Here is a 25710-nt window from a genome sequence, read left to right on the forward strand (position 1 = left end):
GTTCATGACCTAACTAGACTTAAGGGTACATTTTCTAAAGTTGTGGAAATGTCTGTTAGCTGGGTGCTTCCCTATACCTTGTGGTATGCTAAGGGATAGGCCAATGACTGTGAGCACATGTTCTAGGGTTCAAGGACAGTGGTCGTTTAGTAGTTTTGGAAATCCCAGACCTAAGACGCATCGTTTACATTGTGGGAGGTAACCCGTTTCCTAGGTAGACTAGTCCTTTAGGGACGACTGGGGTTGTCGGTAGAGAGGGCCAGTTTAGCTGTAACCTTAACTTGCAATTGAAAGCATAACATGGTTAGGGTGAAATTTAAGGAACTAGTGGATGTGACAATACCCCTAGATATAATTACTATACATGCACTGTGCATGTGGTAAATTGTCTGCAGTTAATTCCCGACTGCTGATTTAAAAAAAGTTTGTTATACTTGTCCCAGATTTACCTGGAGTTCTGCCTGACAAACTGCTCACTGGGGTTGAAAGGAAGGAAAGGGGGGGACAAAAAAAACTGCAATATCAGCATGTAATCCATCATGAAGAGTTGGATGATGCTACGCATTCCTCAGAGACACGCACAAACGATCAGCGGGACATAAATGTTTCCATCTCTGAGCAGCCAGCCAGCCACTGTTGTCTCCTATACGGTTCTGTAGAACGTCTAAATCACATTCACAATGCATTTCGGGCATTCTCGTCTCAGTCCACTTGCAGCGAAAGTTGTCAGATATTAACCATAAATTACATTTAGAAGAAGATAATGGTCACAGTAAAATATCATATTCTGAGAACATGGCAACCATGTTCTGTGTATGTTTGCTGGGACATTGATGGAATAGTCTCCTAACCTAGAAGATTATACACAATCTAGAAGAAGATTGATACAGCATAGTGGAATGCCTGACCAATCGAACCGGAACAGTCTTTCCTCCATGTTGTTCATGGTGAGTGAAAGCAATCCTACTGTATTGAATAAAGTTTTAAGCATGGTGAGAAAATGCAAGCTGGCCATGTAGATGAGAAAACACTAATTTAATCAAGCAGCCCTCTAGTCAGGAATAGAAATGTGGTTACCATGTCATGATGTTCACAGATTAATGTGCCAGAGGGATAAGACATTTAATTGAATATTATTCATCCCAAGCGATTATTTTACTGCAAGGAGTCTGAGTAGGTTGTAGCAAAACAAAAAAAATGGTTCATAATGTGTTCTGCTACGATTTCCAGACAGTGGTACTCCAAACAGTTTGACAAAATAACCATGTCAAGATTAAGTCTCAAGACGTTGTACTGTACATTGAACTTTATTTTCAAAAAAGGTCAAATATATAACTTCAATAAATACTGTCGAAACATCATACATACAAATGGACTAAACATTTTTAAAAAGGGTTGATATTCTACAGCTAACACATTCTGAACTTTAATTTACAATTTTTTTCCTACCGAGAGCTAAGGCTACACCCGCTAGCTGATATACTGCCTTGGGGGGGGCTGTTCTGAAATCAGCTCAACAGACTTCAACAACACCCAAGTACTTACTATGCTGCGGAGACAACTGAAGACTGAAATTGTAACTGTTAGATGTGAAAGATGTAAATCTAGTTTAACAGCAACTGCTTGGAGAGGGTGGAGAGAAAGGGGGATACCTCTCAGTTGCACAACAACGCATTCAACAATCATGCGTCTTCAGCATTTAACCAAACCCCTCAGAGTTGGTATGGGGGAGCGGCTGCCTTAAATCGACATCCACATCCCCAACTGTTCCCCAGGCGCAGATGGTTAACCGTCTTGCTCAAGGGCAGAAGGCCAGATTCTTCCCCACCTTGGGGAGTCGAACCAATGACCTTTCGGTTACTGGCTCTTAACCGCAAGGTTACCTGACGCCATGAGCTATAGCTATGGGCTAGTTCTACTTAGCTACTGGACTTAGCCTACTGCCCCAGTGTGCTGGTCACATTCATTATCAAATAACAGTTGTATTTGAATCAAGAGTAGGCTACGAATGTGGTGCCTCTGTACCAGAGATGAACAGTGTGAGTAATATGTAGTCTGCCCTAGCACTCCACACAGAAATGTATTTTTTATTTTACCTTTATTTAACTAGGCAAGTCAGTTAAGAACAAATTCTTATTTTCAATGACTGCCTAGGCACAGTGGGTTAACTGCCTGTTCAGGGGCAGAACGACAGGTTTGTACCTTGTCAGCTCGGGGATTTGAACTTGCAACCTTTCGGTTACTAGTCCAATGCTCTAACCGCTAGGCTAACCACTGCCGCCCCAAATCAATAACAGCACTGTACAGGTCATGAACCAGCAAACATTGATAACTAGACTTGTCTTTACAGACCTCACATTGCATAGCCGAGGACATCCTTGAAAAGATCTGTGCAATGGTCTTCTGGGCCGATAACCGAAGCTCAGTGGCTTGATCAGCACTGGCAATGTTTAAGCACTTAATTAAGCTCGGCATGGGTGTGCACTGTGCACCACATGTACTGGGCAGCCCGTAACTCTTGCGATGCCAGGGAGAGAAGAGCAGGGAGCGCAGTCATCCCAGTGACAGAAGTGTGACAGAAGAGCAGGGGTGTAGGATATGTCCTCAGAGATACTGTAGCACATCCTTCAAAATCATTGGCCATTACACAGCTTATCACATTAGACGTTGCCAGAGAGCTACTTTGTGAGCGATTTCAACGCTCTGTCAAGCTTTTTTGGTTGTAAATGATAAACAGCAAAACAAAGGGTTCAGACTATGCTGAGGTTTAAAAACAGCACTAGAACGATATGCAAAGGAGCAAAACATAGTAAAAAGGCTTTCAGATCTTTCGTAACAGTGTGCAACAGCTTATAACAAACATCCCATTTGGCAAACTCATAAAGGCAGTAAGAAAAGAGAAAGGGGGAAAAGATGGGCAATGTGAACAAACCAGTGTTTCTGTCCTTTAGTAACTTCTTTGTCTGTAAGTGCCAGACCCAGGTGCCAGAGATCCATTTGTCTTCTTGATCCATTTTACTGTAGCAGAACACAGCGGCAGTCTCTCGCTTCTAAACAACAATCTTGTCACTCAGTGGTGAATCCACCACCATACCACTTCTCATATCTTTCTGAAGATGCAATTAAAACCTGATACCACTTTAGCTCTTTTCCTGTCCAGATCCCAGACCAAAAGGTTATGGTGTAATTGCTGGACCAAAAACATTATTTCCTGGGGTAAAGAAAGCTTGAGAGGACCGACAGAAGTCAGCTTGTCTTCCATCTCTTTCTTGCAGTTTATGTCAAAGGGTTGTTGACCATCTTGGCCTTAAAAATAAACCAAAACCCAATTCTGAAGCCTCAGATGGGCTCCAGTGTCCGGTTTCCTTCATTCTCCCTGGTGAACTTCTCCTATGGCGCAGACTAGGGCAGCTTGATGTAAGTTTGTACGTTTTGCGTCAATACAAACCAGTGGAGAAGCTGATTTAAAGTGCAGCACTAACTCGCCTTCTCACTCCTTTGCGTGTGAGTCGAGTGGGAGAGGCTCTATGCAAAGTGTCCAGTCCCCATCACCTGCCTGCTCCTCCCACAGTCCACATTCAGTCTCCCTACCCCAACCAATCACATTATTGTACAGCTCTTGGCCTTGTCTTTACGCAGGTCTGATGTGACAGCGGTGAGTTCGGGCCTACTGGGCATGTGCGAGATCCTCTTGGTGCCCCTGGAGGATTTGTTGCGTTTGACGTTCTTGTTGCTCTTGTTGACGCAGGCCAGCGTGGCCACGTGGAAGATGTCTCTGACGCTGTTCTCAGACTGCAGGGATGAACACTCGATGTAGGGAGCACTGATCTGCTTGGCCATGTTGGAGCCCTGAGAGAAAATAACACCAGTAGATCAGTCTTATTGGTATTCATAGCTGTTGAGGTTTACAGGTACCAAAATAAGGCATATAGTACTAGACCAATAATACAAATAACTTATGTCCACATCATCATAGTGAGTGTTAAAGTATGAGCAAAATGCATGTACCACCTACCTGATCATATGACACGGGTGTCTGTCTGTGATTGGACAGTTCCACCAGTGTGGTGAGGTCTGTGCGGAGGTCTGACTTGCATCCTACCAGCAGAATTTTGGTGTTGGGACAAAACTCCTGGATCTCTACTCGCCACTATAGAGAAAACAATTCAGAAAATAGAAAAATCATTAACACTTCTAGTACACATGTGCTTTTACAGGTTTGGCTAATATTCAGTGTCAGACATCCAAACATAAGAGTTATGCACGCAAATCTCGACTTCCGCAAGGTCTATAAAATAAAATAAAGTTATGCACCCAGACCTCAGGTTAAGATTTGGGGCCAAAATAGTTAGACAAGTGCCAAAAGGGCTGCATTAATGGGCACTGGAGTTTTTCCAGAGAGTTAACCACCCACACATTCTCTTCATATCATGCTGTCATCTTTGAAAACAGTCACTGACAGCGCCAGCTCTGTATCGCACAATTTAAGTAATGGAAAACATCCTCTTCCACTTTCCCAGGCTTATTCTGTGCCTTGAACAACTGTCCTCCAGCTCTCTCATTTCCCCCCACAACAATGCCCAATGATCAGTGTGTGGTCCAGATACTGGGGCCCAGCCTGGTGATTATGTTCTCTCCAAAGGAGGGATCACTCCCACTCACTGGACCAAACTCCTCTCAGCTGGCACAATACCGAGCCCTGTGTCATCACAGGTCAAAGGGCACCGAGACCCAGAGTAGCCATCCCTTGGATACCACACGTGAACAAGGCCTGTTGGACTACTTCTCAGACTCATGTGCCTAGTGCAGTAATTTTCATCCATAAGGTTTTTCACAAGCCACTTCACCCAGCAACACAAACAAGCCTTTTCCAAGAGGGTCCAAGGGGACAGAGTGAAAATGCTTGTGGGACAGGTCACTTAATTCAGGGGGAAAATCAGAAGAAACTTACAGGACATATGAAATGCTCACCTTCTTCAGTACACTGTCCAAGGTGTCTGGTCTGCTGATGTCAAAGCAGATGAGGACTGCATCAGAGTCTGGGTAGGAGAGTGGTCGCACATTGTCATAGTACGGAGATCCTGCAAAAACACAATAGTAAAAACCTGGTCAAAAATATGCAAATTAGGCCAAATAAAGAACTAAGAAATCACATCCCAGCTCTGCACTATTCCTTACATCAACTAACATTAATTTAGCTCAGATAACTCAAATGTATTTAGTACCCAACATATTTTACTGTAAATGTTAGAACAACCCAGGGAAGCAAAATTCCTCCCTAACACCATTTCACTGTGAGCCAGCACATCCATAAATTATTACGCTTGTGTCATCATTTCAGCTGCACTGCCCGTGGGGCTGCTCACTCCCTGCCCTCCATTCATACCCAGCCCAGAACCCACAGTCAGAACTAGGACAGGAGACATCTGTAATATGTACATCGCATATCCAACACAGTGTCAATCCCTAGACCGTCTTGCTACATAGTATGCGGCTGGGCAACTGTGATTAGGAGCAGCTTGGATTCAATCTAATTTGAGTTCTAATTTTGAAATGATATATTTTTAGCAAGTCTTTCAAGCATCTTTCCACATGCATTTTAATTTCCTAAATTCTATTGCACAGTGCATGCTAATATAATTGTCCGGATTAGTCGCCAAAGTCAAGAAAGGAGGTGGTATGCTAATCTCGTGAACTATGCATCTGGTTAACGACATGTAAAAAGCAAGATGCATGAGATTTCGCAAACTGAATTTGGAAAAGCACACAGCATGTACTGACTAACTATCACATTGAAACCCAACACATTTGCAGTCTGATGACTGGCAGCGGAACATCTGTGCTTCCACCTTCGGAATGTTATGCCAGGAATTGTGTTCTCTCTCTCTCTCTCCAGATTATGTCTGGGAGATTCTTTCAGCTACACTGACATTTCGGTATTCAACGAGGACAGCTCAAGGAATGGTTCCCAGCGATGGGGGAAGGGGGGGGGTAGGAGTGAAGCCTTATTCTGAAAAAGGAATGTAGATTAAATCATTTCATGCATTGAAAGCTTTTCTCCCCCTCAAACATGAATTCTAAATTTGATACCAAAAAAATTTAATAAAAACTTTGTACACTAATGACATCCTCATGTTCCATGGAAAACACATGGCCGGAATGTTACATCCAATTTAAACTTAAATTTCACTGAACAGCAAGTAATGCCAAAATCTTATTTTGGAGACGGAGGGAAGAGCTTGTTTGTACCGAGTAGGCCTAAGAACTACGCCAGCATATGGTGGTGTTTTACCAATCTCCCATTGCTTTCAAGTTTCCATGACAAAATCTGCACTGACAAGACAAATGTAATTTCTCATGTCTGGTGGGCAAGGTTCATAATCTTCTTGTTATGTGTTTGATCTATGCCTGGTGGACCGCTCTAGTCCAGTGATTAAGGCTTGCTTTTGTAAAACTTTAAAAATTGTCTTTGTGGATCGGTCTGACCAAGCTGACAAACTGAGCGACGACTGGCGGCCCTTCTCTGGCTTTAAACATTCTGACCTACTTAACGATGGGACTGGGACCAGGTAGAGAAAGACAAATATTTAACAGTAAATAGTCGCCCAAAAGAGTATACATTGCCTCCTGGAGACTTTCCTCAGTCAATTGAACACAGACAACCAGCGTAGTGATGACACCGGGAAAGTGGAGGAGCCCAAAGAAGGTACTGCTTTTTTACGATTCTGCTACCGAATCGACTAGCACTCACTTTGGGGATCCAGACCGTTATACAAGAGCCCAGGAAAAGGAAAGCCATGCCGATGGACTGACCGCTCATTCGCCCAATTTCACTGCAGCCCTAAGGCCTTGTTCAGTCCCCAGAGCCAGCCAGACACCCACATCCATTCCTCTACCCCCTACTGTGAGTAAACACCCCCGCTATCAGACTGAAGGAGCCATTCTGATGGAACCATTCTGAGGGCTTAAAAGGAGATCCCAGTTGGAGTCCATAAAAGACAGGCTACCAAAATGCATCTGACAAGCAGAGAGACCAGGGGACATTTTTATTCTACCCATTCCTGACAGAGCAGGGGCCAGCTCAAAACAGAACCAATACTGCTGCCCCCCCCCCCCCCCCCACAAAGGACAGCGTTACCATCATTTGTGTCATATCCCATGTACTTGAGGGAATAAGATCAAGGGCTACAGCGCAGTCTGTGTGTAATTTGATATAGAATAGAGAGCATAACAGAGTATGGAATAGAGAGCACCCCCCCTCAGACCACTAGAATGAAACTGTACATTAATCTACAGACAGAGGACTTGTTTTCAAATGGTGAGAGGGGTCTCCAGGGAACTCTAAAACACTAAAAGGTAACTTTGTCCTTGACCGGTGATATGGAGACAACTTTCACTGTGGGAATACCTCTAAAAGAACCCCACCATATTCTTGGCTTCCGCGTGGAACTGCCTTGTTTAACATATCCAAAACAAATCCGAGAGAATGGAAAAGTAACTAAATCATTAATGAAAAACTGTTGGTGCATTGAATCAACTTCAGTCTGGTTTCAAACTCAAAATGTGAGAATATTTTGCTCAAAATACAGTTCTCAAAACAAGCTTTACTTTTTTTGTAACTGCATTGTGAACAATGGGGTCTTTGTGAGGATTAAAATGTAGTCCTGTGAATGGCATGCAGCTCAAATTCTCTCAATCGAGATGCATGAGCTCTGCCAGTGCCACTATAGCAGAGGGCAGTCCAGCCACATCAGTCAAGGGCTTAACTACCAAAACAATGAAGTCGCAATAAAAAAAAAGTAGTCACTTAAGACAGGAAGACCGACAGGCCTAAAAAGTGGTACATTTCTTCAGAAACCTCAAGAAGCTGCAAGCAAGTGGGAGCATTGACAGACACTATCTGCTATACCTTACCTGAACAAAGAGCAACAGCTCTCTCCTTGCCTATCCCTCAGGCACTGCCTCGGAACTCATCCACCAATAAGTAAATGACCAGCCTGAGGGGCATCTACATGAAAAAAATGTGGTGGATGTCTGTGGGGGGCTAAGGAGACACCTTTAAAAAAAAAAACACTGTTTGTAATGAGCACCTAAACAAAACCCATAGCACTAAAGTGTTCCCCCTGTACTCATGGAAAAACCCTTTCAGTGTAAACTTAAACCAAATCCTAAGTTTGTAGAAAATATACCTATATATTTTTTATAATACAATTTGAGAACTAGAAATGTCCAAAATAAAAGCTAAAAATGATTAAACGAATAAATAAAACAAATGAATTTACAAGTACTTTTGGCATGGCTGAATTATTGACCGGGCACATGCCCAGGGGCCTCCATTGATTGTTATGTTTGAGCAACACACCGAATTATCATGGCTAACATTCTTCAAATTGCAGGAAATTTTTTACACTGCAACATTGTCAACTCCATGGGAAGATTTGCAGAATTAAGTACATTAAAATTGCTAAATTCCCTCGGCTCCTTGTAAGAATTTACAGAATTGAAGGAAAGAACCCTAAGTTAAATTGAAAATGCTTGTTATCTATCTAGTGAGCTTATGTTCACAACATTAGCCTGGTTAGATGACTCGCCATTTAAATACATGAGAAATTCATAAAAATGGGTTTAGTTCTCTTTGGCTTTTATATATATAATAATAATAATAATAATAAACCAAGTCTACAGTGGTTCCTCCTTTAAAAGTTGTCATACAGCTGCACACCTTGCATGCTGCCACAGCGTTTTTATTTTACATTTATTTAACTAGGTAAGTCAGTTAAGAAAAAATTCTTATTTTAAATGACGGCCTGGGAACAATGGGTTAACTGCCCTGTTCAGAGGCAGAATTACATTTTTACCTTGTCAGCTTGGGGATTAGATCTTGCAACCTTTCGGTTACTAGTCCAACGTTCTAACCACTAGGCTACTTGCCGCCCCGTGGCAGCGGCACGATCTTTCCACCCCCCGCCTCATGGCACGTAGTTTAATTCTCAGCCATTTCTTCTGTTACTGCATGTTAATGCTAGTTTGACCACCAGATGGTATCTAAGAGAAGCATTTGAAAGTATTCCGTATTGGCAATACCAGAGAATTTAAAACCTTGGTAATAACAGTACATGGGATTGTTTAAGAAATTTGGCCTAATATGGTGTTTCTATTCAGAGAAAAAGGAAATATGAAACCCTCTGGTTTTCTATGGCGCTGTACAACGTGACGTCAGGAGTAGGCTACAGGATCGGAGGATTCTAAATTTGCCTTCATTGTACAACTTTGTTCCAATATCTGTAAATCAGTGCCATTTATTCCCATGGTAATTTATGAATACATAACTAAAATCAACATCTGCATTTTGAAAGAGTATCATGTTATTAGCTAAAATGTGTTTAAAAGGCTACTGTGCAGTTTACAATAAATATTGTAGTAAACATGGGATGGTGCCTAATTCCTTACATAAGGGAGAGCAGGCCATGTCTGTAGTACAGAATGCATGGAATGTGTTATTTCATAGTTGTGATGTCTTACTATTTTCTATAATGTAGAAAAAGAAATCCTGGAATGAGGAATCCAATATTTTGGCTGATACTTGCTTAGAATAGGTTTCTCTTCCATGAAAAACAAATGGAAAATATGGGCTTTGTTCCAATATCTGTAAATCAGTGATATTTATTCCCATAGTAATTAGTTATGATCCATAACTAAAACATCTGTATGTGGAAAGTGTATTTTAGCAGGCCATGTCGGTACTACAGAATGCAGGGCAAGTGGGAGACCAGGGTTCAAATCCCAGTTGGGGAGGAAGGAGAAGGCTGTCCTTGTAATTAAGAATTTGTTCTTCACCGATTCCATGTGTTATTTCATAGTGGTGACATCTTCACTATTAACCTAGAAAAATAATTAATGTAGTAAAAGAAATCCTGGAATGAGTAGGTGTCCAAACTTGGTACTTGCTTAATTAATATTATGGTGTTTCTATTCCATGGAAAAACCCTCGGTTTGCTAGACTGGAACAGAAAATATGGTGCTGTACAATGTTATTTCATAGTTGTGATGAGTAATGTCTACTACAGAATTAGACAACACTAGTGAGAATCATTTTGCCTATAGCAGGCCTACAGTATAATGAAAAATATTTCTCAATGGTGTGACTCTCCGCCAACACTTAGATATTAATTTAGAGTCCTACAATCCTCTAAGGGGCATTTCCCGTTAGATAGTCTTAGATCATAAGTGGCTTTGATATAATTCTAAATTAATAGTTAATTTAAAAAAGTAATAATATTTGTTTTTACTTAACCTCGAGTGATCATGAAAAGGGCAACAAAAAAAGCAGGCATCACTTGCTTATATTCAGTCAACACATTAAGAATATCATAGCGTACAAGTAATTCGTTATGGACATTTTGAAAGAGTATTTATCATTACTTTATTAACGAAAACATAAAGATTCTGATGAAGAAATGCAGTACAGCATATGCTTTTACATATGGATAATAAAGCATTTAGAAGATAATCCAACTGCATTTGTTTTTAGGCTATTGTGCAGTGACAAGTAAACATGGCATATAGTACATACTGTGCATCTAAATCTTAAAGGAAAGTGCTAGTTATAACTAATTCTACTATCATATCAACTACTATCATATACTCTAATTCCACTGATTTCAAATGGCATATAGTACATACTGCATGGGAAAGTGCCTAATTCCTTACACAAGGGAGAGCAGGCCACGTCCAGACTCGGTGACCTCAAGTACTCATTAACGCGGTCTTTAATGCTTTTTCAGGTTGCATGGACGGAAACGTCTGAGACACAGTATTAATGATGAACACCCGGAGGATCACTGGTAAGCCACATTTGCCTCGGGATCCATCCCAGTTTGTATTCCGAGCCCACTCGTGGTATCTCTTCGGTTACACATCCTTGGAATAGCAGAACAGGATAATGGTCCGGGCGGCCCTTGCTGTGCAGTTGGTCAAGTTTTGTTGTCAGAGGAGGAATGGAAATGTCAGGGTGAACCAACGACCTGACAAACCCACCATGCAGGTTGACTGCCTGTCGGAGGTAGAGTTCCAGAGCTCACAGGTGTGCCTGGCATGGATTGTGACGCCATTTCCTTCCTCACCCTTTTCAACACTTCAGTCACCTGATTCTCAGCTAATGAGGAGTGACTCTCCGCCAATACCGCCTGGCTCTGGACCAATGCATCAGCTGTCGCCCGCATCTCTGCCCTCGGAGAATGTTTCTCTTTCAGCTTTCAATGACACGATCTTCAAAGTTTGAATCTCACCTATGAGCGCCTTCTTCAGATGAGCAGAATGGTACCACCCTGAACCCCCATCCATTACAGTGGCCTATGATAGAAAAGGTAGATCAATTAAGAATTGAAAAAGTGACTCCAACACGCATGTTAAGAATCTAGCTTAACTAATAGCCTTCTTGGCAACCATGCGTTTTTTCGGTGCGGCCCGTTGTCCAACCCTTTATCCACGGATCTCCACATGTTCTAAGCTCTGCAAAAACACATTCACGTTTTTAGTACACAATTATAGAGTTTAAGGCATACTGCCTCTTTTTTTAATAAAAAAAAATGCTCCAAAACCAAAATACCTTTGTGATCCTCTCAGCTCCGGCTCATTTAAGTCCTCTGGTGGTTACAGTCCTTACCCTGGAACGGGTAGCACCATAGAAAGAAGCTGGTTTGATGAAAACATTGTCCATTTTGTCTGTTCTCTTTGGTCGCAATGTGATTTTTTAAATTAAGAGCTCGTTTTTGAAATGGTAACTTAAGGGTGGAGTGAGGAAAGGCGTGACTTTCAGGTTACAATAGGCTATAAATATACAGCAGATTGCCCTTACTTTGATTATATTGTAGCACCATGATTTTTATTCATTGAAGTGAGCAGATTAGGGCATTCAGGAGGAACGGAAAAATCTACTGGAGACATTTCAAAAATACTGGTAGACTTGGATTTTGGTCACGGACAGTGCTACTCGGAAAAAAAAACACTACCAGACGCCTGTTTTACACCGAACTCGAAAGGCCAGAAAAATGAACAGGTACAGTAGGCTACCATACCAGTATTTAAACATTAGGCATAGATTAATCAACCGCTGGTCAAAACCTGCTCCCTGCTTGTTTCATTACATCATTATGCAGGTCTCAGAGCAAATAGCCTGGATTGTTACACCCATCTCATTCCTCACGTCATTCAGGACACTTGTGGGCGTGCTGGCAGGATGTACTGTTGATACACATACATATATTAATTATAAACTCATGTTTCTAGTCTATTGCATAGTTACAATGCGTACTCATTGATGTCCCAGGAGCAGTACACTGTTGAGGTGTATAATTGTAATACATACATTCAGACAGGACACCAGTCACAGAATTGAGTTTGATACACATGGTATTGGATATGACAGATTTATTTCCCCCTGTAAATTAACTGACAAAATATGCACAAACGCTTGCCTCCACGTCAACACATTTTTTTGCTTGACTCGAAATAACTACTTACATTTGCCTCCCCGTAATGTTTTGTCAGCCATCTTTGCTGAAGAAAGCCACAAGGGAGGGGTGGCTCCGCGTCAAATTCATCATTGGAACAATTCAATATGATTGTCAAAAAAAACCTTGGGACCCAAATGCATGAGAGCTCTAACCTCCCCTTGTGGTGCTCTGAAGCAATGAAGTCGTGACGCTGGGTACCTCTAAGTCCCGGTGATAATGTGTCTGTTGGTGAGGGGGTAGGTAGCATACTTCAAGTACTACTTGACTTGTAGCTAGCTACCCTAGCTGTATTATTTTATTTTAGGTTTCAGAGATGGATTAGCATCCTCTTGAGTCAAGTGTGCTTACATTACTGCGGGAGAACATTGATAGGTTTGCTGTCACCTTCTGTACAAGCCAATTATTATTATAGCTAATAGGCAAGGTTATGTAACCTTATTTAGTCCTACCTGTTAGGGTGGATTTTATAGTAATCGGCATGCACTAGAGGTCGACCGATTTAAATCGGAATGGCCAATTAATTAGGGCCGATTTCAAGTTCATAACAATCAGAATTTTTTTACACTGATTTGGCAGATTTATTTTTCACACCTTTATTTAACTAGGCAAGTCTGAACACGCTCTTAATTTCAATGACGGCCTAGGAACGGTGGGTTAACTGCCTTGTTCAGGGGGCAGAACGACCTTGTCAGCTCGGGGATTCAATCTTGCAAACTTAGTTAACTAGTCCAACGCTCTAACCACCTGCCTCATTGCACTCCACGAGGAGCATACCTGTTACGCAAATGCAGTAAGAAGCCAAGGTAAGTTGCTAGCTAGCATTAAACTAGTAATATCAACCATGTGCAGTGTTCTAGAGTGTCCTGCATTGCATATAGTCGATGCGGTGTGCATTCGCGGAAAAAGAACTGTCGTTGCTCCAACGTGTACCTACCCATAAACACAAATGCCTTTTTTTAAATCAATACACCGAAGTATATATTTAAACCTGCATATTTAGCTAAAAGAAGTGTAGGTTAGCAGGCGATATTAACCAGGTGAAATTGTGTCACTTCTATTGCACGCAGAGTCAGGGTATATGCGAAAATTGTTTTCGATCTGATAGGTCATTAATATGGTCGAATCCAGAAACTAAGGCTCGTATTCCTGTTTGCCAGCAGCTCTTCACTGTGCTTCAAGCATTGCGCCGTTTATGACTTCAAGCCCATCAACTCCCGAGATTAGGCTGGTGTAACCGAAGTGAAATGGCTAGCTAGTTAGTGGGGTGCACGCTAATAGCATTTTAAACGTCACTCGCTCTGAGACTTCTAGTAGTTGTTCCCCTTGCTCTGCATGGGTAACAATGCTTCAAGGGTGGCTGTTGATGTGTTCCTGGTTCGAGCCCAGGTAGCGGCGAGGAGAGGGATGGAAGCTATACTGTTACACTGGCAATAAAGTGCCGATAAGAACATCCAATAGTCAAAGGTATATGGAATACAAATGGTAGAGAGAAATAGTCCTATAAATACTATATTAACTACAACTTAAAACCTCTTACCTGGGAATATTGAAGTCGCATGTAAAAGGAACCAGCTTTCATATGTTCTCATGTTCTGAGCAAGGAACTTAAATGTTAGCTTTCTTACATGGCACATATTGCACTTTTACTTCGCCAACACTTTGTTTTTGCATTATTTAAACCAAATTGAACACGTTTCATTTGAGGCTAAATAGATTTTTATTGATTTATTTTAACTTTTGATATAATACGTGTTCAGTATTGTTGTAATTGTCATTACAAGTAAAACAATAAAAAAAATCAAATAAAAATAGTCAGATTAATCAGTATCGGCTTTTTTTTGATCCTCCAAAATAATAAATAAATAAAAATCTGTATCTAAAAATCATAAAATCGGTCGACCTCTAGTATGCACACATGAGAGAATTGAGGGGGTATTGATAACGCATGCTACTCTCAATTTGAAGTTGAACTTAACTGATGCCATGACGGCAGCTGCTAAGGAGGGAGCAGCTGCGAACCAGAAGACTGCAGCCAAGGCAGCGCTGGTCCACACCTGCCCTGTGCATGGCCGGCATGCTCATTGGGCAGCTGCCTATGGTGACAGACTGACAAAGGGGCAGCATTTTTCTGAGCTAAACAGACCAACGCACCACCAACATAAAAGATCACAATTCTGCTCAGAACAATGACTCAACCAACCAGTGGCTGTAAGGGCTTTTTATGAGAAAGTTGATGCCAACCTGTGATAAGCAATGACCACTGTCAAAGGCGCAACATATTTTGCGTCGCTGCATCTCTCCAACAGCAGTAAATTGTCTATAAAATATAGGATGTGGTAGAAAGAGTATGTAGCCTACAGGCTAGAGATAAATGACAATGTAATGAGACTGACACTTTACATTATGCAGTAAACTAGACTAACCTAAAAGGTGCCCAATAAATAAAAGTGCTGTCATGTTAACCTAAAAACAGGATAGGTCAAAGTAAAATGGATAATCACGTGTTAACATGCGGTGCAACTCCTGGACAAGTGGTTTCAATCTTTTTGGTCCTGTCCAGATGTTTGTTGAGTGTTTTATAAAACTGCAGGCTGACCACAGATGGGTATTCATAAAATTAATCTTCAGGCAACACCTCAGTAAGCCCAGAACGACAGATGCCTTTTGGGTGCAGTTCAGACCAGCCTTGATTTCCACATCAACGGACATTGGTTTTTGGTCCGGACCAGACCAAATCATAGAAGTCTACGTACGGTTCAGATTTTGTCCAGTCCAGCCTTGACTCAAACAAAAGTATTTTCATATTCAGAACCAGATTTCAATGTTGGGAAAATATGGTATTTCAGTGTCCTGGAAAATATACATTTTAAAAACAGATATTTTTACCCTTCAGAATGTCTGGAAAAGACAAACAGTGCATTCGGAAAGTATGCAGACTCCTTGACTCATTTTGTTACAGCCTTATTCCCCCCCGGTTTAGACATTTCTGGAAATTAAACGGAAAAAATATTTTGTAAATAAGTATCCAAACCCTCTGCTATGAGACTCAAAATTGAACTAAAATTCAATTGATTGGACAGGATTTGGAAAGGCACACGTCTAAGGCCCCACATTTGACGGTGCATGTCAGAGAAAAACCAGAGAAAGGATTGTGGCAAGGCACAGAAAATATTTCTGCAGCATTGAAGGTCCCCAAGAACACAGTGGCCTCCATAAGAAGCTTGGAACCACCATGACTCTTCCTAGAGCTGGCCGCCCGGCCGAACTGAGCAATCTGGGAAGGAGGGCCTTGGTCAGAGAGGTGACCAAGAACCCAGTGGTCACTGACAGAGCTCCTCTGTGGAGATAGAGAACCTTCCAGAAGGACAACCATCTCTGCAGCACGCCACCAATCAGGCCTTTATGGAAGAGTAGCCAGACAGAAGCCACATGGCAAACTCAAAGGCTGTCAAGAGGCACCGAAAGGGCTCTCTGACCATGAGAAAAAAATGTGATTCTGGTCTGATGTTAACAAGATTGAGCTCTTTGGCCTGAATACCAAGCGTCACATCTTGAGGAAACCTGCACTATCCCTACGGTGAAGCATGGTGGTGGCAGCATCATGCTGTGGGGATGTTTTTCGGGATTGAGGGAAAAATGAATGAAGCATAGAGATCCTTGATGAGTCCGGAGTCCTCTGGAGCAGGTTACGCCGACAGGGACGAAGGTTCAACTTCAACAGGATAACAACTCTAAGCACACAGCCATGCAGTCTCCATCGACAAACATTGGCAGTAGAATGGCCTTTCTGCCCTGCTAGAACTGCATGATCAACTAAGTGCTGTCATTGTGAAGTGGAAATGTCTAGGAGCAACAACGGCTCAGCCTCAAAGTGGTAGGCCACAAGCTCACAGAACGAGACCAGAGTTCTGAAGCGTATAACAATCTGTCCTCGAAGCCAAACTGCCTCGAAGCCACGTCAGCACAAGAATTGTTCGTCAGGAGTGTCATTAAATGGGATTCCTTGACCAAGCAGCCGCAATAGCCTAACGCCACCATGCGCAATGCCAAGCGTCAGCTGGAGTGGTGTAAAGCACACCACTATTGGAGCTGTGGAAATCATGACTCACGCTTCATCATCTGGCAGTCTGAACAAATCTGGGTTTGGTGGATGCCAGGAGAACCCCAATGCATAGTGCCAACTGTAAAGTTTGATGGAAGATAGGTGGAATAATGGGGGCTGTTTCATCGTTTGGGCTTGATACAGCATACAATGACATTCTAGACAATTCTGTGGTTCCATCTTTGTGGCAACCGTTTTGCAAAGGCCCTTTCCTGTTTCAGCATGACAATGCCCCTGTGCACAAAGCAAGGTCCATACAGAATGAACTTGACTGGCCTGCACAGAGCCCGGACTTCAACCCCATCGAACACCTCTGGGATGAATTGGAAGGCCGACTGCGAGCCATGCCTAATCGCCCAGCATCAGTGCCTGACCTCACTAATGCTTGTGGCTGAATGGAGGCAATTCCCTGCAGCAATGTCCCAATATTTAGTGAAAACCCTTCTCAGAAAAGTAGAGGCGGTTACAGCGAAGGGAGGAGACCAACTTAATAAACACCCATGACTTTGGATTGAGATGGTCGACGAGAAGGTGTCCACATACCTTTGGTCATGTGTGTGTGTGTAGTTTGTGGCATCGTATTGCTTAGTTCATAAAATGTCAACTTATGTATATCTAAGCCACAGATCATCTTCCACCATTAGGAACTTAACCGTTAACCCAAAGACATTCAAGCAGCACATTGAGAGAAAGCACCCCAAATGGTGGAAAAACAATTTGAACAATTTCCGTGTTTGACCGCTAGGTCTTATGGACACGTCCACTGTAGGGCTCTAGTCACATTCATAGCACAGGGTGAGAAGATGGGTTCATATCAAACATGACCCAATTGAATATGTACAGGTTGGAACAGTGTAGGGGTGAGCCAGAGGCTGCTAGACAACCCAGACAGTGGGGAGAAACCTGCACAACCATCTGCGCTACATACTAATAGCTAGGCCCAGAGCCATTGATATACAGTATAGTGACGACCCAGGTGATGCAGAGCTGCCAACTCACGCATTGGCTGTGAGACTCGCATTTGACCCCCCCCTCCACAATGAAAAATATTATGTTTAATTAGTCCATTATAATGTCAGCATGTTAACTTGAACTGTGCTCCAAATTGATTTGAAATGCGTAATCTCCCGGTTGAAACCACTATCATTGTCCCGTCTTGCCACAGCACTGAACCATGACACATTGAAGCATAATTGGTTTAGTTATGTAAGGAATCAAGGGGATTGGAAGCATGTTTTAAAGAAACGCCTCTTGAGTTTATGAAACTAAAGAGCAGCATGGTTAGAGCAGTTTAATGTACAATGTTGTCAACAAAATTAGGTTGCTATTACTCTTCCCATTGCAGAATGCAGCCTTGCACTAAAGTCAAGAAAAGAGGGGACTTGCATTAGTCCCCTCTTTTGGGGATTAGCATTTAGGCTGTGACAATGAAGGCAGCAGAAAAACCTACTAGTTCCAAGCAGGGAAGCTTGGTAGGGTCACCTGATTTGTAACTATGAAAATAATTGTCAAAACAGATTGCGAACGCAAATAAAAATTACAGCGGGGACAAATAGAAAAATGATTTGGTTAGGGTGTAGGGGCAAATAGTTACCTGACCAATTTACTTTGATCAGGGGAACAATTCGAATTATTAAAGGGGCTAAAAATAGGGTAATGAGTGTGCTTGTTCGCAAGAACTGTTATTCCACACTTATTTTATTATTACACTTCTTCCAAGTACAAATCACATATTTGAAATCTGGTGTCTTAATTATTTATAAGAGGCTATGTATTTTGCAGCCATTCATGGACAGTTTTAAATAAGTGATACAAATAAAGCATTGGATATCAAAATGAGTCAGTTTAAATTTGACATTAGTATTATGCACAGTCTAGGCAGAACTGTTGGGGGGGGAGAAGAAAAAACTCAATCACATTATCCATGTTTGGTAAGATGACGACAAGGATCGTCCCCACTGTCAACTGCATTTATTTTTAACCTGTGTAAATATTTGTATGAACATAAGATTCAACTGAGACAAACTGAACAAGTTCCACAGGCATTATTCCATTTCTGTTGGTCACATGTCCCTGAACAAAGGAGAGGGATCAAAATGAAAAGTCCGTATCTGGTGTAGCCACCAACTGCATTAAGTACTGCAGTGCATCGCCTCAGACTGCACCAGATTTGACAGTTCTTACTGTGAGATGTTACCCCAGTCCTCCACCAAGGCATCTGCAAGTTCCCAGACATTTCTGGGGGGGGGGGGGGATGGCCGTAGCCCTCAACCACCGAGCCAACAGGTCCCAGACGAACTCAAAGGGATTGAGACCTGGGCTCGTCACTGGCCATGGCAGAACACTGACATTCCTATCTTGCAGAAAATCACGCACAGAACAAGCAGTATGGCTGGTGGCATTGTCATGCTGGAGGGTCATGTCAGGATGAGACTGCAGAAGGGTACCACATGAGGGAGGAGGATGTCTTCTCTGTAACGCATATCGTTGAGATTGCCTGCAATGCCAACAAGCGCAGTCCGATGCTGCGACACACTGCCCCAGACTAATGACAGACCCTCCACCCCCAAAAATCAATCCCGTTCCAGAGTACAGGCCTCGGTGTAACGCGCATTCCTTTGACGATAAACACATATCCAACCATCACACCTGGTGAGTCAAACCGAAACTTGTCAGTGGAAAGCACTTTTTGCCAGTCCTGTCTGGTCCAGCGACGGTGGGTTTGTTCCCACAGGAGACGCTGTTGCCGGTGATGTAAGGCAGGTCCTCACCAGACAAGAGACCTACAAGCACTCAGTCCAGCCTCGCTCAGCCTATTGCAGACAGTCTGTGCGTTCCTGGTGTAACTTGGCCAGTTGTTGCCATCCTGTACCAGTCCAGCAGGTGTGACGTTCGGATGTGCCGATCCTGTGCAGGTGTTGTTACACATGGTCTGCCACTGCGAGGATGATCAGCTGTCTGTCCTGTTACCACAATTTTTATTTATTTTTTTAAGTAACATTTTCCTGGAGGAGGACCCCAAATTACCCTTCTAGGGGGTTGTGCCAGAAGGCAATGAAATTTGCATAGCAAATCTCACCAAGCTTTCTTCAAAAGGTCTGCAGCACTGTGATATGTCACAACAATAAAACCTACTGGGGCACTAATGCAACACCAACGACAAAATAATAAATATCAGGCAGCTTATAATGCTGGACAGAAACATTCCTCATTAAAATGGTTTCTGCTAAAAAATAAACATTTTCTATAATTTTGTAAAACAAACATTCCCTGGTGTATCAAAGGCCACATTGATGTGATCGATAAATAGTAGAAGCAGTAAGTGAGGAGTTAAAAAAAAAGTTTGTGCAAATAGTCCGGGTAGCTATTTGGTGAACTATTCAGCAGTCTCATGGCTTGGGTGTTGAAGCTGTTCAGGGTCCTTTTGATTCCAGACTTGCATGGTACCGCTTGCTGTGCAGTATTTGAGAACTGTCTGACTTGGGTAGCTGGAGTATTTGACCATTTCTAAGGCCTCCCTCTTAACATCTGATAGAGGTCCTGATGGCAAGCTTGGCACCAGTGATGTACTGGGCTGTACATAGTGCTTTGCAGTCAGATGTAAAGCAGTTGTCATACCAAGCAGTGATGCAGCCAGTCAAAATGCTCTCAATGGTGCAGCTGTAGTACCCCTCCCTCTACAACAGCCCAATCATCCAGACAGGCTGGAGGACTCAGAGGCTGTTGTATAGGAGGTAATTACCTTCTGATCTGTGGCTGGGTTAGATACCCCAGGGACCACTAGATGTGGGCATTTTGTACCAAGAAATGTAACGTAAGCAATGTGTCAGCATTTATTTACTCAGGAAAAACAGTATTTGAACTGGGGAAGGTGTGTTTAATTTGGAGTGAGCTGACAGTCCAGCAGTGGCATGTATTCATGGAAGCCAGGCTGAATGCATGTCAACAGAGAAAGCATCAGAGCAAGCGAAACAGCTCCCCTCTGTACGTGTCGGCCATCTGATGCTGTCTGGTCCAAAAGAGTATGACATTGTTGACGCCTGTAGCATTGGACACAAGGGAAGCCAATGAGCATTTGGCCTCCCTTGATAAAATAAAAAAGTATAAAAACAGAAAAATAAAGGCAATAAAGGGAAGCCAGTTTGGATTTGGCGTCACTTGAATTGTTGCATCTGGTTGCATTGTCCTCCGGTGGATAGCTAGATAAAATTCACCCTTTCCTAAATTAGCTATGGATGGAGATAGGGATTAATTCTCTGTACTGGCCAATGATTATAAAATGGTGATTCTGAGCCAACCATTAATTCATACATTACGCCCCTGGTCTGAGAGGATGGAAGTTCAACATGTACAGTCCATTCAGAGTGCATTTAGACCTTGACGGCAACATTGTTACATTACAGCCTTACTCTAAAATTGATTAAGTAGTCCCCCTACACACACAATACCCCCATAATGACAAAGCAAACTGGCGTTTGTATTTTTTTTTAATACACTTGCAAAAAATGTATAAGCTACATAAGTATTCAGACCCTTTACTCAGTTGAAACAACTTTGGCAGCAGTTACAGCCTTGAATGTTCTTGGGCATGTCACAACAAGCTTGGTATATGGGTATTTGGGGGGGTTTCGCCCTTTCTTTGCAGATCCTCTCAAGCTGTCAGGTTGGATGGAGAGTGTAGCAACACAGCCATTTTAAGGTTTCTCCAGAGATGTTCGATCGAGTTCGAGCTCTGGCTGGGCCACTCAAGGACATTCAGACTTGTCCAGAAGCCAATCCTGCCTTGTCTGTGTGCTTAGGATCATTGTCCTGTTGGAAGGTGAACCGTCACCCCAGTGAGTTCCTGAACACTCTGGAGCAGGTGTTCATCAAGGATCCCTCTGTACTTTGCGCCGTTCATCTTTCCTTCAATCCGGACTAGTCTCCCAGTCCCGGCCGCTAAAAAAATATCCCCACAGCATGCTGCCACCACGCTTAACCGTAGGGATGATGCCAGGCTTCCTCCAGATGTGACACTTGGCATTCATGCCAAAGAGTTCAATCTTGTTTCATGGTCAGAATCCTTTAAGACCCTTCTCCAGATCTGTGCCTCAACACAATCTTGTCTCGGAGCTCTACGGACAATTCCTTAGACCTCATGGCTTTTTTTTGCTCTGACCTGCACTGTCAACAGACCTTATATAGACGTGTGCACCTTTCCAACTCATGTCCAATCAATTGAATTTAGCAAAGGTGGACTTCATTCAAGTTGAAGAAACATCAAGGATGATCAATAGAAACAGGATACACCGCAGCTCAATTTGAAGTATTATAGCAAAGGGTCTGATCACTTATGTAAATGAGGAATGAGATCCACACAAATAACGGTTTTCACTTTGTCATTTTGAGGTATTGTTTGTAGATGGCTGAGGGGAAAAAAAAGAAATCAATTTTAAAATAAGGCTGTAATGTAACCAAATGTGGAAAAAGTCAAGGGGACTGAATGCTGAAGGCACTGTACCTAGATGTAGAAGGCTAATGTTATCCAGGTAACGTTGCCCATTAAATGGAAATTAGGCTAGTGAGCAAGCATTTTAGCCAGGTAGCCTAGGACAACAAAAAAATGAAAGCATGTACTGTGTGACAGACCGTTTCCTGAACATTAAAGAGGACGGCATTGGCGTTTCTCTACAAGTAGGGTGAGGCTGCATGTTTTTTCTACTTGCAGGAGGACATGCACACAGAGAAAACAAAGCCATGGAAAGCCATATTTAGCTTACGTTGATTGGACAATTATTTTGGCATCTTTTAGTTGTCACTGTATTAGACTGATGATGTTGAAGTTGAAAGGGTGCTGGAATAGTGGAGGCAGCTCATATTTTCTTTGCAACTGTGGTTCTAAATCAATAATTGTTTAGTGGTCCGCAAATGTCAGAAACAATAACTGGCTTGACCATGCTGTAGGTCATGTAACTGGTTGTTACATGCAATATTTTTTGGTGGACTTCAGACAGTCGCTCTCCAGTCATGATAAAACAAAAGTTTGAATTTATTCTTCCACTGTCTTAAGTTCTCGGCCTTTGGGCCTATAGTCACATGGCATTTGAACTAACAGGTCATGGAGCAAGCAATGCAATTATCACAAAACAGGTTGTAAATATGGCTTTTTTGGCTTCCCCATCTTTTCTTAGCTGGTGCCTCCACTGAGTGCACCAAATGCCTTCATCTGTTACGCAACTCTGAGTGGAGAGAGGATGTGGACACGGCACACTGAATCAGTGGTTGCCATGGCACCACAAGGTCACCAAGAGAGCTCTGTAAATATTGCAGACTGTTATTTTGAAGTGTTAAGCATTGCTTTTGACCTTTTTGGCATTTTATTGCTCTGGGGTTTGATCACTCACATCTTGTGGTCTTGACACTGAGATTACAAGAATTGTGATGGAAAGTCTATTTTTGGCTTACACATTAAAGCTAGCTAAACGACTGTTCGGATTTAAATAACGCAGCCCATGCTTTTTCAGTTTAAGCTGTTCGGAATAAATACAACAAGGACTGCATGCAGTGTCCAGAGATGGCTGTTGAGGCTCAGGGACTGTTCTTAACTGTCAATTTGTGCGCTTTCACTAGCATCACCTTGGTGGGTGCTACATGGTCGGCAATGGAAGACCAGTACCCTAACTACGGAGGAGCGACGTTTGGAGGAACTTACAGTCAAAGACAGGTGTGAGGCACTGATGAAGAGCTCCAGGCCTGTTCGTCTTGGTTTCTTATTGGCTGTAACAATGACACCTCCACTGCATTCCCAAGCCAAACTACATCAACTCCTGGCCTTTCCGTCATTCAAAGCCAACTAGAGAAATTCAATCTCTGTCATTTCAATTTAAATGTGTTCAATAGAGCCTCACGCTAGAGTGGTCCATAACATTCCAAGGATGCAGTGTCAGTTTAAACTCTGGATATTCCTTGCCACCTACTGGGCTAGTTTAATGTATTGATGACCAGTCAAATTAAGATTAAGCTAGGCACAGTCTGATTTTTCACAAGATTTTTTTATGTGGTGAAATGTTTACTCTAATTCATGGCAACGCTCACATTCCACCGTGCCAGTCCATATTCGGGCTCGTGCCCTGTAGTGCAGTATTAGTAGGCACTTATGCACATGTACACTAAACAAAAGTATAAAACGCAACATGCAAAGTGTTGGTCCAATGTTTCATGAGCTGAAATAAAAGATCCAAGAAGTTCTCCATATGTATAATTTGTTGAAAAAGTATTTTGTGCATTTGTTTACATCACAGTTAGTGAGCATTTCTCCTTTGCCAAGACAATCCAGCCACCTTACAGCTGGCATATCAAGAAGCTGACTAAAGAGTTTGATCTTATACAGGTGCACCTTGTGCTTAGGACAATAAAAGGCCACTAAAATGTCAACGCTTCAGATCTCAAGTTAAGGGAGTGTGCAATTGGTGACTGCAGGCATGGTGACTGCAGGAATGTCCACCTGAGATGTTGTCAGATAATTCAATTTGTATTCCTCTACCATAAGCCGCTTCCAATGTAATTTTAGAGAATTTGGCAGTACAGCCAACTGCCCTCACAACCACAGACCATTTGGGATCCCGAGTGGTGCAGCAGTCTAAGGCACTGCATCTCAGTGCAAGGGGTGTCACTACAGTCCCTGGTTTGTATCCAAGCTGTATCACATCCAGACGTGATTGGGAATCCCAACGGGCGGTGCACAATTGGCCCAGCGTCGTCCAGGTTAGGCATTCATTCTAAACAAGAACGTGTTCTTAACTGACTTGCCTAGTTAAATAAATGTGTATGGCTTGTTGATCTCAACATTGTGAACAGAGTGCCCCATGGTGGCTGTGGGTATATGGTATGGGCAGGCATAAGTTAAACACAATTGCATTTGATCTATTGGCAAAATGAATTCCCAAAAACACCACGAAGAAATCCTGAGGCCCATTGTGAAGACAATTTTTTTGTAGACAACCAACAAATGCATCTATTCCCAGTCATGTGAAATCCATAGATTAGGACCAAATGAATTTATTTTAATTGACTGATTTCCTCATATGAACTGTAAGTGAGTAAAATCGTTGCCTTTATATTTTTGTTCAGGATAGAATACTGCTAAAATAGTATAATTCAAAAAGTTCTCACCTGAAGTGTCCCAGAGACTGAGTTCTATTCTTTGCGTTTCGATTTCAAAACTGGCTGTGTAGTTCTCAAACACAGTTGGGACATAGTTCTATAAAATAAAGAATTTGCAATACATCATTACGTTGATCATACACGTTAACCAATATACCAAGAAGAGCTGTACTCAAAACACTAACACATTATCCATCGTAATTTAATCTGTAACTCTGCAAGCAGTCAATTTGAATCACTTGGTCTGTGCGTAAAAGTGCACAAAAGTTCAGAAGATATCATTTTCCAACACTACTCCTCGGGTAACGACTCGTAAATGGCACAAAACACGCAAATTAGTTAACTCATCCAAACGACATACAACAGTCCTACCTCTGGAAAGCAATCTTTTGCAAAGACGTGAAGTAGAGCAGTTTTTCCACACTGGCTGTCCCCAACGACAACGATTTTACACTTCACGCTCTGGTTAGGATCCATCTCGGATTTCGGTGAAAGCTTTTGAACAGATCCTGTATCCTTCATTGATTTTTCTAAATGTCTATAGATAAACTCCGCACCAAAATCAGATCCCCATAACAATCACTACTGTCCTGTGATATTGTTAGCTGCGTCCCCCATTCACCATTAAACTACTGTTGATATTGTCAGCAACGTCCTATACACACCGGTAAACTACTCTATAAACTACTGTTGATCGTGCAAGGCGACGAACACAGGGGGTTTATATACGAGGCGCTAAACCAATCCGCTGCCTCTGTCATTTGATGAAGTAGTGGTCCGCCCCTTTCTCCCTCGTGGAGACGTCAACATTACCACGTGAACAGCGCCCTCTATTTGTCAGTATTCCCTACCATGCTCTCAGAGGAGAGGACAAGCAAGATGTGTTCAGATGTGTAAAGAAGCTAGCAAATGTCCATAGTAAAAAACTAACGAAAGAGTCATTATCATTGT

General features: G+C 42.4%; 1 protein-coding gene across 1 annotated transcript; it reads right to left on the minus strand.

The window, feature by feature from the left end:
• Positions 1–1265: 1265 nt before the first annotated feature.
• On the minus strand, positions 1266–25443 carry LOC124043943 (rho-related GTP-binding protein RhoE-like). The gene is made up of 5 exons (XM_046363111.1): positions 25132–25443; positions 24769–24856; positions 4972–5081; positions 4016–4150; positions 1266–3849 (listed from the first exon to the last, which is right to left on the minus strand). Exons 1-5 carry the CDS (start codon positions 25279–25281, stop codon positions 3601–3603), a joined length of 732 nt encoding a protein of 243 aa, XP_046219067.1. The 5' UTR covers positions 25282–25443; the 3' UTR covers positions 1266–3600.
• Between the last annotated feature and the right edge of the window lie 267 nt (positions 25444–25710).

Source organism: Oncorhynchus gorbuscha, linkage group LG09, assembly GCF_021184085.1.
Source record: "Oncorhynchus gorbuscha isolate QuinsamMale2020 ecotype Even-year linkage group LG09, OgorEven_v1.0, whole genome shotgun sequence".
NCBI classification, from domain to species: Eukaryota; Metazoa; Chordata; class Actinopteri; order Salmoniformes; family Salmonidae; genus Oncorhynchus; species Oncorhynchus gorbuscha.